The sequence below is a fragment of the Taudactylus pleione genome, unplaced genomic scaffold, assembly GCF_031769625.1.
Source record: "Taudactylus pleione unplaced genomic scaffold, aTauple2 ptg000820l, whole genome shotgun sequence".
NCBI classification, from domain to species: domain Eukaryota; kingdom Metazoa; phylum Chordata; class Amphibia; order Anura; family Myobatrachidae; genus Taudactylus; species Taudactylus pleione.
In genome coordinates, this window is record NW_028285222.1 from 2,212,319 (window position 1) to 2,225,499 (window position 13,181).

The following is a 13,181-nucleotide window of genomic DNA, read 5'->3' on the forward strand; positions in this document are numbered from 1 at the left end:
CCTATATCAGAAGAGATGAAGGGAAACTCCACCATCATCCTGTCACCTGGAACCCCAGGGATCTGACGGAGGACATATACCATATAAGGTACAATGATAATGGAGAGTAGCAGAAAGCTACCCCCCTCCGGGGTAAGTGGGGATTACAGACAGGGAGGGGACGAGGCATCAGCTAATGCAGGAGGGGTTCCCCTTTACATCTCCATACCAGAAAGATTTGGGTTTCTCACCAGATCACACTCCGGCTTTGGGATCTTCTCACAGGAGCATTCTGTACAGAGGGAGGAGAAGGATCTAAGTGACTCATTTGTATTTGTAAACTGGATATTTACATTATAAAACTTATTTCTGATTTTGAGCCTTAAGATACGTAAAAATAAGAGTAATGGTAGACTTACCTTTGTTAACACTTTCTTCGAGGTCCATAGGGTCCACAGGGATAATGTGGTTGGAGTGATCCAGGCACCTAACAGTTAAGCTTTCAGCCCCATGTCCTCCTCCACGTATACCCTGCCCCTGGCCACAAGAATTCAGTTTTGTAAACAAGCCCAAGGCAGGAGAAGGAAGAACAATCGTACACCAGAAACACTCACAGAAAAAGAGGGAATCCGTGACCGAAAGAAAAATTACCCAATGCAGCCAGGTGCGTCAGGATGGGTGCCCTGTGGACCCTATTGGCCTCAAAGAAAAATAGTTAACATAGGTAAGTCTACCATAACTCTTAATTTGTTTTTTCAGGGTCCATAGGGATCCACAAGGACACCATGGGGATGTGCTAAAGCAGTTCCCCTAAGTGTGGGGATGCTCCTGAGCAGAAAGTAGAACTTGTCGCCCAAAGGAAGCATCCTGAGAGGCAAAAGCATCAAAGGCAAAAGTATCAAAAGTATCTAAGAAAAGTGTAGACAGAAGACCACGTGGCTGCCTTGCACAATTGTTCAGCAGAGGCACCACGATGGTCCCACAGAATGGATAGAATGTGCTGTTGCTGTGTTTGGAACAGGGAGATCCGCCTGCACGCAAGCTTGAGAGATAGTCATGCGCAGCCAGCGTTTGTTTTTTATATGGTTTTCACAAATGAGGCTTACCAGCTAACACAAAAAGAGCGTCTGATTTTCTAAAAGAGTTTGTACGATCCACATAGATACGGAGAGCACGAACAACATCCAGGGAGGCTTCACCTACAGTAAGGTCTGAAGACTGAAAAGCTGGAACCACAATCTCTTTATTGACATGAAAACGGGACACTACCTTAGGAAGGTAACCCGCCCGTATACAGAGACCAGCTCTCTTCTGGTGAAAAATCAAAAAGGGGGGAGCGACCAGAGAGCGCTGCCAAATCAGAGACTATGCATGCAGAAGAGATAGCGAGGAGAAAAAGTGTCTTTGCTGTCAAGCATTTCAAATCTACTGAGTCCAGATGTTCAAATGGGGGAACTTGCAGGGGTGGCTGAACTCGGAAAAACCCCTGTAAAAAAGTTCTAACATCCGGCAAAGAAGCAATTCTTTGCTGGAACCAAACTGACAACGCAGGTCTAACCCATCCTGAAAAAAAGCAAGTACCCGGAAAACCCTAAAAATCTTAGGGTCATACTTTCTGTGGGAACACCATAGACCAAAAGAATGCCAAACTGTAATAGATGCAGGCAGAGGATGGCTATCGTGCCCTAAGCATCTTTTGAGTCACAGAGCTGGAAAAACCTTTGGCTCTTAAGATGGAAGAGTCAAAAGCCATGCCGTCAGAGACAGATGGGGTAAGTCCGGATGCAGGCAGGGACCCTGCGTTAACTGTCGGCTCTAGAGGAAGAGGAAACGGAGTGTCTATGGATAGATTCCGTATGATGGTGAACCAATGGCGTCTGGGCCAAACAGGAGCTACTAGTATCACTGTTCCGCCTTCCTGCCTGAATTTCCTGAGAACCCTTGGGAGGAGGGAAATCGGAGTAAAGAGCTTGAAGTCCCATCTCACTGCCAGTGCGTCCACGAATGCGACTTAGGAAGTCCTCTTCCCAATTGAGGACTTCCGTGATTAATATTTCCGAGATAGCCGGAAGATGACGTTCTGCCCAGATCAGAATGTTTGTTACTTCCCTCATGGCTGCGTGACTTCGCGAGCCTTCTTGATGATTGAGATAGGCTACTGTGGTCGCGTTGTGGGACTAGATCTGGACTGGGCTGCCCTGGAGCAGGTCCTGTGCCATGATAAGTGCTTTGTATACGGCTCAAAACTCCAGAATGTTTATGGGCAGATGGCTTTCCTTGATTTGCCCATCTTTCCTGAAAGGTGTGATGACCTGTCACTACACCCATTCGCGAAGACTGGCATCCGTGGTGAGGAGCACCCAATTTGGAATCCTGAATGGATGACCCTTGTCCAGTTGATCCTTTTGTAGCCACCATGAGAGAGAGAGAGCCGAACCTCCAGAGTGAGGAGGATCCTCTGGGAATGCATTAGATGATACTGTCCCTTCCAACGGGAGAGAATCAATTGCTGCAGAGGCCTGGAGTGTAACTGAGCATATTCCACCCTGTCGAATGTGGATACCATTGACCCCAAGACCTGCATCGCTGATAGAATGGATACCCTTCGATTGCATAGCAATTTGCGTACTCACAATGATAGGGCCACAATCTTGTCTTCTGGCAGAAGCACCCTTTGTTCCTGAGAATCCAGAAGTGCCCCCAGATGTACCATCCACTGTATTGGAGACCAAGAAGATTTCTTCCAATTGATTATCTAGCCCTGCGTCTGTAGTCAGGCAATGGTCAGCTGGAGATGGTGTTGTGGAACAGCTGGAGATTGTGCCAATATCAGAAGGTCGTCCAGCTAAGGCAGTATTCTGATTCCTTGATGCCTGAGGTAGGCCGTCCTCACCACCATTATTTTGGTGAATCCCTGAGGGGCCGCAGATAGACCAAAGGGCACTGCCTGAAATTTATAATGTTGTTTCAGGACAGCAAACCATAGAAATTGTTGGTGGGATGGCGTAAAAGGCACATACATGTACGCATCCTGAATGTCCAGGGAAACCATAAAAATTCTTAGGTTCCATTTCCAAAATATTTGATCGGAGAGTCTCCATACAGAACTAGGGTACACGGATAAACTTGTTGAGGGTTTTCAGATTTACAATAGGGTCGATGAGACCCATTTGGTTTCTGAACCAAAAATAGATTGGAATGAACAATTTCTCCTGGGTATGGATGTTAAGTCTTTTCACTCCTGGCTTGCAATAGGACTTTATAGGGTTGGACAGCTAATGAATAGCGGTAGCTTTATGCCCTTTGCTGAGTTATGTGAGAAATGGAAGCTACCCCCATGGGAATACTGGCATTATCTGACAGTTGGGTCACTACATGCAATCTCTCGGCCCCCCTAAAACTCTTTGTTTGCCTTATACTCCCTTCGAACAATTATGTACTAGCTCTACCCTCCCAACCCATACTACATCACTGATTTATAATTTTCTGTCAGCAGACAGCAGCCTCTCTTTCTAATTTTACTAAGGTTTGAGATCGGGAGCTTGGAGGTGACCTCTGAAGAAGAGTTGGGGAAAGTTTTTAGCCTGGCACATGTTTGCTCTTCTAGCGTTGGCGTTAGGGAGACCCAATATAAATTGCTCTCCCGTTGGTATAGGTGCCCAGATACCCTCTCTAAGATGGGGATTGGGGTCCCAATCATATGCTGGCACTGCTCTGGGGCCCCAGGCAATCCATTCCACATTTGGTGGCAATGCCCTGTTCTTCAGCATTTTTGGAACGAAGTCCTCAGTCTGTCTGCAAAAATTCTAGGCGCACCAGTCCCTACAACCCCAACGTTTTGGCTGTTTCATTTATCACCCAGGCCCCTCTTGATATATAAGAAAACTTTGCTATGCCATTTGAATAATGCTGCCAAAGCCGTCATTCCGGTAAAGTGGCGCTCCACCTCTCCTCCAACGGTTATGGAATGGTTTACACGATTAGATTTATATATGGAAATGGAGGATATACTGTCCTCTGTGGATGGTTATTATGAATCCTTCAGAGATAACTGGATACGCTGGTTAGATTTCAAAGATTCTGTGACCTTTTAAGACTATCCTATCTTCTTCTCGTCCTCCAATCCCCTAGACCTGGCCCTACCTGTGGTGGAACTTACGCCCTGGCATCTATTTAATAGGCTGTACGACAACTATACTATCTTTCTATTTCTACTTTTTGTTTTAAATAACCTTTACGATTGGTACTGATGGTTACAAGACTACATCATTTGATTTGAGGTTACTGTTTCTTTTTTTTTTTTTTTTTATTTGTATCTTTTTCCTTTCTTTCCTCACCTTACTTTCCCCTTCTCCCTTACCCCTTTGTCTTGTGGTTTCTTTGTTTTGTTTTTTATGTAAGTATGTTACTTGTTTATATATATTTATTTTTTTTCTTTTCTTTTTTTGAGGATCCATGATATCACTGGTGATTTATTCTTTTTTTTTTTGTTATTGAGTTTGAATTATTTCCAGTGTATTGCTATTTTTGAAGTATGTTTTATGACTAAGATTTTGATATTTTCTATGTATCTGTAAAGTCATTTTATGGTTTCTGACAATTTCTTTGTTATAATAAAATAAAAACTTTTTGCACTAAAAATAGATTCGGGATTATCACCCTTGTCTGCAGCAGGGAGTAAATGGCCCCATGTAGGGCTAAGACCTTGATAAGCTCTGATGGGGGAGTTGTACAAAAAAACTTCTGGGGAGGATGCCTCCAGAAAAGTGAGGGCATACCCCTGAGAGACCACTTCTCGGACCCAGACATCTGTTGTTGTTTGATGCCAGTAGTCCGCAAATTTAAGAAGTCGGCCTCCCACCCTGGGATCCCCCAAGAGGAGGCCTGCCCCATCAGGCAGAGGGTTTGTCATCTGGCTTAGAAGATGGACGTCTGGCCGGCCAGGACCTCTTAGTTTGCTGCTCGATGGTCCTGCGAGAACTAGACGGCCTGTCCTTTTGCTCGTCCCTGAGGACGAATGGACCGAAAAGAAGACTGCCTAGACTTAAATGTAGCTGTTGATGGCAGACCTGCAGATTAAGAAGCTGCCAGAGTAGCCACTATCTTATTTAATTCTGCTCCAAATAGTATTTTTCCATAAAAAATAAGGACTCCAGAGCCTTCTTAGACCCCATATCTGCTTTCCAGGACCTTAACCAAAGGGCTCTACGAGCCACAACCGAGGCTGACGATGCTTTAGAAACTAGGAGCCCAGCGTCTATTGCAGCTTCTCCCAAATAGGAGGGCGATTTCCGTATGTGGGAGACGTAGGTCAGCTGTTCTCTGGTAGCATATGGTAGAGTATCTTCCAATGCTCCTGTTCTTCAACAGCCTTGGATACCCAGGCCGCAGCCATAGCCGGCCGAGTAACAGCTCCAGACAATGAAAATACTGCTTTAAGACATGTTTAAATTTTTCTATCCATAGAATCTTTAGAGAAGATGCTGATGGAATAGGCAACGTAGCACTCCTGATTAAGTGTGTCACGTGAGCACCCACAGTAGGAGGGATTTCCCACTTAGTACATTCAGTAGCTGCGAAAGGATACAAAGATGCTATTCTTTTCAGAACATGGAACCATCTATCCGGATTACTCCATGTCTCTCCAATAAGTGAGCTGCTTTTACCACCTTCTGGTGTCTAGGAGCCGGCTCATCATCCTGTATATTTAGGAGTGAGTTGACCGCCCTCACCAAAGAAGGGACATCCACTGTAGAAGGCTGGTCCTCCTCTCCCAAGATAAACCCTGGAGAAGAACCCGGTGCATCATCTGATGATGCGTCTGAATCTACATGCTGAGTAGACTGATAAAAAAATAACGTTCGCTTGGTCTGTTCGCAACAGCTGACTGAGCCATACTCTGACCTGAGTGGGCATAAACATCCATCCAGGAAGAATGTATAGGAGGGGCAAACATAGCATGCTGAAAATTCCTGTGAGTATCTTATTTAAGGGGGCAGCTTGGTAGTAGCCAAACGATCCACTATCTGCGTCATCACCTGAGACTAGGAGGACACCCAAGATGGCTCCTGTACAGGGGCTGGTAGACTGGACTGGTGAGGTGGTTCTTTATAACAGACCGCACACAAACCATCCTGTATAAAGTCCTAAGGAGACAAGCCTGCCAACAGGATTTACATGAAAGCAGCACAGGGGCCTCAACCTCCTGTTTCCCTTTGCCTTTTGACATTTCAATTATAAAGGTAACAATGCAATGTAATGTGACAGCTTTCACAAATAACTATAGAGCACCGATAGTGGGCTGTGAGCTTCTCATATGCACGAGGAGGGTAGGAAGAGTGACCCAGACGCGGGAAAACCTTTGATGGATCTGCACCTGGGTCGGGGGAGAGCCTACCTCCCCTAAGATGCGTCAACCAGCCAGGTAGGTTGGCCTCATGGCAGCAGAAGCGTCTGCTGCCAATCCCTGGCGTCAGACGATAAGGCCCCGGTGGTCTAGTGAGGGAGCGGACAGCCCCGGTCCCTCACTACAGTGGCTTCCGGGGCATCTCTAGCGCCAGAAGCAAGGACTGCTGTGCGCGATTCCCTGTAAACGAGGAATCGCCTTACATGACATCTCCATGCATCTGGTTGTAGTCCCGGCATTTTATTGCGCTCAGTACTGCTAACTCTTTAACATAGAAATAAAATTAAACATAAAATTAAAGCTTCGGACTGCCTGAGCAGTCCCCCTGTTAAAAAGGTGCGTCTGAATCCTGCCACACCAGACTCAAAAACTGAATGCCTGTGGCCAGGGGCCGAGGTATATGTGGAGGAGGACCTGGGGCATCCTGGGAGCTGAAAGCTTAACTGTTTGGTTCCTGGATCACTCCAAACACATTATCCACATGGTATTCCTGTGGATCCCTGTGGACCCTGAAGAAGAAATTAACTTTTTCAATTCAAAGTTCCTCTTATCACAAAGAGTAACGACTCCATCACCTACAGAGTTTACAGAGGATCCTGCACCATATTACAGAGAGTAGCGACCTCGTCACCCACACAGCGTTCAAAGGATCCTGCGCCATCTTACAGATAGTAGCGACCTCGTCACCCACACAGCGTACAGAGGATCCTGCACCACATTACAGAGAGTAGCGACCCCGTTACCAACACAGCGTACAGAGGATCCTGCGCCATATTACAGAGAGTAATGACCCCGTCACCCACACAGCGTACAGAGGATCCTGCGCCATATTTTACAGAGAGTAGCGACCTCGTCACCAACACAGCGTACAGAGGAACCCTCACCACATTACAGAGAGTAGCGACCCCGTCACCAACACAGCGTACAGAGGATTCTGCGCCATATTACAGAGAGTAGCGACCCCGTCACCCACACAGCGTACAGAGGATCCTGCGCCATATTACAGATAGTAGCGACCCCATCACCAACACAGCGTACAGAGGATTCTGCACCACATTACAGAGTAGAGATCCCGTCACCTACACAGCGTACAGAGGATCCTGCGCCACATTACAGAGAGTAGTGACCTCATCACCCACACAGCATACAGCCGATCCTGCGCCATATTACAGAGAGTAGTGACCTCGTCACCAACACAGTGTACAGCCGATCCTGCGCCATATTACAGAGAGTAGTGACCCCGTCACCCACACAGCGTACAGAGGATCCTGCGCCATATTACAGAGAGTAGCGATCCCGTCACCAACACAGCGTACAGAGGATCCTGCGCCATATTACAGAGAGTAACGACCCCGTCACCAACACAGCGTACAGAGGATCCTGCGCCATATTACAGAGCGTAACGACCTCGTCACCAACACAGAGTACAGAGGATCTTGCGCCATATTACAGAGAGTAGCGACCCCGTCACCAACACAGAGTACAGAGGATCCTGCGCCATATTACAGCCCGGTCACCAACACAGCGTACAGAGGATCCTGCGCCATATTACAGAGAGTAACGACCTCGTCACCCACACAGCGTACAGAGGATCCTGCGCCACATTACAGAGAGTAACGACCCTGTCAACAACACAGCGTCCAGAGGATCCTGCGCCATATTACAGAGTAGCGACCCCGTCACCTACACAGCATACAGAGGATCCTGCGCCATATTACAGAGTAGCGACCCCGTCACCCACACAGCGTACAGAGGATCCTGCGCCATATTACAGAGAGTAGCGATCCCGTCACCAACACAGCGTACAGAGGATCCTGCGCCATATTACAGAGAGTAACGACCCCGTCACCAACACAGCGTACAGAGGATCCTGCGCCATATTACAGAGAGTAACGACCTCGTCACCAACACAGAGTACAGAGGATCTTGCGCCATATTACAGAGAGTAGCGACCCCGTCACCAACACAGAGTACAGAGGATCCTGCGCCATATTACAGCCCGGTCACCAACACAGCGTACAGAGGATCCTGCGCCATATTACAGAGAGTAGCGACCCCATCACCCTCACAGCGTACAGAGGATCCTGCGCCACATTACAGAGTAGCGACCACGTCACCTACACAACGTACAGAGGATCCTGCGCCACATTACAGAGAGTAGCGACCCCGTCACCAACACAGCGTACAGAGGATCCTGCCCCACATTACAGAGTAGCAATATGCTAGCACATTCGCCCACACAGCGCACAGTTTATGCTGCATCACATCACAGAGAGTAGCAAAGGACTAATCCCCTCACCCACACAGAGGACGAGGCGCCATGTTACAGAGAGTAGCGATAGATTAACCCCGTCATCCACGGGAAGTTACAACTTGCCATGTGCACCAATCAATGATGTGACAATATAAACTTCTTTTACCACATGTTTTATATGGGCAGCAGCTGTTTGGGGTCCACATCTCCAGCACAGACATACCCCGGTCACATGCGACATCAGGACATCGAGCCGTGTCACACACTATATAAATAGGAGAAGAGGGTGAGGTACAGTATAGGAAACACAGATTTCTGTACTGTAAATCCAAAAATGCCATCATGTTTAATAAATTTACTCTAATGTACATTTTATGTGTCTACATACAAAATAATTAAAAGGAACCACAGCAGCTATTTGCTCACCCTAGTCCTGCTGAGTATGTGAGTTAGACATACAGTACTGGGTTGAGTTTACAAAGGTTGTGGATACATTATTCAGCAGTGGTTATAGGGAGCAGCAGATATCGCTAGATTTACTTTTGTGTCACAGTGACACATAGAGGTTAAAAGTAGGTACTGCACAGCATCAGCAAAATACAGAAGAGAAGCTGCTGCCCTAATGCATATACCAAATATGAAAGATTCTGTTTGATGGGTCCATAAAATGGACCACAACACGCTGCTTTTGGGTGCTAAATGCAGGTAATATTGGTGCAGGCTCTAGGTACGCTTTGCTCTCTGCTGTTTTATAGAATGCATAATAATAATGTAATTACTGTTAGATAACGAGCTACTACTGACCAATGTATGTGTGCCTGCTTGCTGTACTATTAGCAGTAGTAGTAGAGGTGTTGCCAATGATGGTCTGATGAACATATATTGATGTGAATAGGACACACAAGCAGCTTCTGCTGATTATGATGATATGCGGCATGCCTATATTCTCTGTGTGTGACTGCGGCTGTATCTCCATGCGACATGCTACGTTACAGTGCACCGCACGCTACACATGCAGATACACTCGTAGCCACACACAGAATATAGGCATGCCGCATATCATTGTACACACACACACACGATTTCTTGCTAAGACTAATATGACGTGACTGTCTCATCTCTTCTTCTGTAGGGATGACAAAGGCGGCCATAAGCACTTACTGCAGGTGTAGGTAGGACAGCATCTCTCGGTAATATTGCTGGTCACGGTAAGTAGCTCCCCCTCCTGACAGGTAGGTACATGCTGGGAGCACACGTTACAGCCTGTACACACAAAATAAATGAGATACAGAGACTTGCAGAGGATAAAGTTATAGAGGTGCAGAAACTCTTTGCTCCTGCTTATTATGCTGTCACTTCTATCTACTTCATATACCACACTTTCCTTTATGAGACTATGAGACATGGTGGTTACTAGGCATCCTTCTGACCCCTGGCTGCAACCCCTCCACCTGCACTCAGGTCTCACTCTCCCCTCCCCTGCTACATCAGTGTCTGGCTGTAATACAGCACTCAGTGTACCTTCTACCTCACCCTGCAACCCCTCCACCTGCACTCAGGTCTCACTCTCCCCTCCCCTGCTACATCAGTGTCTGGCTGTAATACAGCACTCAATGCTCCTTATACCTCACTCTGCAACCCCTCCACCTGCACTCAGATCTCACTCTCCCCTCTCCTGCTACATCAGTGTCTGGCTGTAATACAGCACTCAGTGTACCTTCTACCTCACCCTGCAACCCCTCCACCAGCACTCAGGTCTCACTCTCCCCTCCCCTGCTACATCAGTGTCTGGCTGCAATACAGCACTCAGTGTACCTTCTACTTCACCCTGCAACCCCTCCACCTGCACTCAGATCTCACTCTCCCCTCCCCTGCCACATCAGTGTCTGGCTGTAATACAGCACTCAGTGCACCTTATACCTCACCCTGCAACCCCTCCACCTGCACTCAGATCTCACTCTCCCCTCCCCTGCCACATCAGTGTCTGGCTGTAATACAGCACTCAGTGCACCTTATACCTCACCCTGCAACCCCTCCACCTGCACTCAGATCTCACTCTCCCCTCTCCTGCTACATCAGTGTCTGGCTGTAATACAGCACTCAGTGCACCTTCTACCTCACCCTGCAACCCCTCCACCTGCACTCAGATCTCACACTCCCCTCCCCTGCCACATCAGTGTCTGCCTGTAATACAGCACTCAATGCTCCTCTCGGTAATATTGCTGGTCACGGTAAGTAGCTCCCCCTCCTGACAGGTAGGTACATGCTGGGAGCACACGTTACAGCCTGTACACACAAAATAAATGAGATACAGAGACTTGCAGAGGATAAAGTTATAGAGGTGCAGAAACTCTTTGCTCCTGCTTATTATGCTGTCACTTCTATCTACTTCATATACCACACTTTCCTTTATGAGACTATGAGACATGGTGGTTACTAGGCATCCTGCTGACCCCTGGCTGCAACCCCTCCACCTGCACTCAGATCTCACTCTCCCCTCTCCTGCTACATCAGTGTCTGGCTGTAATACAGCACTCAATTCTCCTTATACCTCACTCTGCAACCCCTCCACCTGCACTCAGATCTCACTCTCCCCTCTCCTGCTACATCAGTGCCTGGCTGTAATACAGCACTCAGTGCACCTTATACCTCACCCTGCAACCCCTCCACCTGCACTCAGGTCTCACTCTCCCCTCCCCTGCTACATCAGTGTCTGGCTGCAATACAGCACTCAGTGCGCCTTATACCTCACCCTGCAACCCCTCCACCTGCTCTCAGATCTCACTCTCCCCTCTCCTGCTACATCAGTGTCTGGCTGTAATACAGCACTCAGTGTACCTTCTACCTCACCCTGCAACCCCTCCACCTGCACTCAGATCTCACTCTCCCCTCCCCTGCTACATCAGTGTCTGGCTGTAATACAGCACTCAGTGCACCTTATACCTCACCCTGCAACCCCTCCACTTGCACTCAGATCTCACTCTCCCCTCCCCTGCTACATCAGTGTCTGGCTGTAATACAGCACTCAGTGTACCTTCTACCTCACCCTGCAACCCCTCCACCTGCACTCAGATCTCACTCTCCCCTCCCCTGGTACATCAGTGTCTGGCTGCAATACAGCACTCAGTGCACCTTATACCTCACCCTGCAACCCCTCCACCTGCACTCAGATCTCACACTCCCCTCCCCTGCCACATCAGTGTCTGGCTGTAATACAGCACTCAATGCTCCTCTCGGTAATATTGCTGGTCACGGTAAGTAGCTCCCCCTCCTGACAGGTAGGTACATGCTGGGAGCACACGTTACAGCCTGTACACACAAAATAAATGAGATACAGAGACTTGCAGAGGATAAAGTTATAGAGGTGCAGAAACTCTTTGCTCCTGCTTATTATGCTGTCACTTCTATCTACTTCATATACCACACTTTCCTTTATGAGACTATGAGACATGGTGGTTACTAGGCATCCTGCTGACCCCTGGCTGCAACCCCTCCACCTGCACTCAGGTCTCACTCTCCCCTCCCCTGCTACATCAGTGTCTGGCTGTAATACAGCACTCAATTCTCCTTATACCTCACTCTGCAACCCCTCCACCTGCACTCAGATCTCACTCTCCCCTCTCCTGCTACATCAGTGTCTGGCTGCAATACAGCACTCAGTGCACCTTATACCTCACCCTGCAACCCCTCCACCTGCTCTCAGATCTCACTCTCCCCTCTCCTGCTACATCAGTGTCTGGCTGTAATACAGCACTCAGTGTACCTTCTACCTCACCCTGCAACCCCTCCACCTGCACTCAGGTCTCACTCTCCCCTCCCCTGCTACATCAGTGTCTGGCTGTAATACAGCACTCAATGCTCCTTATACCTCACTCTGCAACCCCTCCACCTGCACTCAGATCTCACTCTCCCCTCTCCTGCTACATCAGTGTCTGGCTGTAATACAGCACTCAGTGTACCTTCTACCTCACCCTGCAACCCCTCCACCAGCACTCAGGTCTCACTCTCCCCTCCCCTACTACATCAGTGTCTGGCTGCAATACAGCACTCAGTGCACCTTATACCTCACCCTGCAACCCCTCCACCTGCTCTCAGATCTCACTCTCCCCTCTCCTGCTACATCAGTGTCTGGCTGTAATACAGCACTCAGTGCACCATATACCTCACCCTGCAACCCCTCCACCTGCACTCAGATCTCACTCTCCCCTCTCCTGCTACATCAGTGTCTGGCTGTAATACAGCACTCAGTGCACTTTCTACCTCACACTGCAACCCCTCCACCTGCACTCAGATCTCACTCTCTCCTCCCCTGCTACATCAGTGTCTGGCTGCAATACAGCGCTCAGTGCACCTTATACCTCACCCTGCAACCCCTCCACTTGCACTCAGATCTCACTCTCCCCTCCCCTGCTACATCAGTGTCTGGCTGTAATACAGCACTCAGTGCACCTTATACCTCACCCTGCAACCCCTCCACCTGCACTCAGATCTCACTCTCCCCTCTCCTGCTACATCAGTGTCTGGCTGTAATACAGCACTCAA

At 48.3% G+C, this 13,181-nt stretch overlaps 1 protein-coding gene across 1 annotated transcript in view; it reads right to left on the reverse strand.

Moving 5' to 3' along the window:
* Positions 1 to 13,181, reverse strand: part of OTOG (otogelin) — a 288,440-nt gene that overhangs the window by 48,195 nt on the left and 227,064 nt on the right. Inside the window, exons 45-47 of the mRNA XM_088458241.1 lie at positions 9,801 to 9,902; positions 8,806 to 8,904; positions 231 to 271 (exon numbers count right to left, since the gene is read on the reverse strand). Coding sequence (XP_088314367.1) covers positions 231 to 271; positions 8,806 to 8,904; positions 9,801 to 9,902 — 242 coding nt within the window. The remainder of the gene's footprint in view (positions 1 to 230; positions 272 to 8,805; positions 8,905 to 9,800; positions 9,903 to 13,181) is intronic.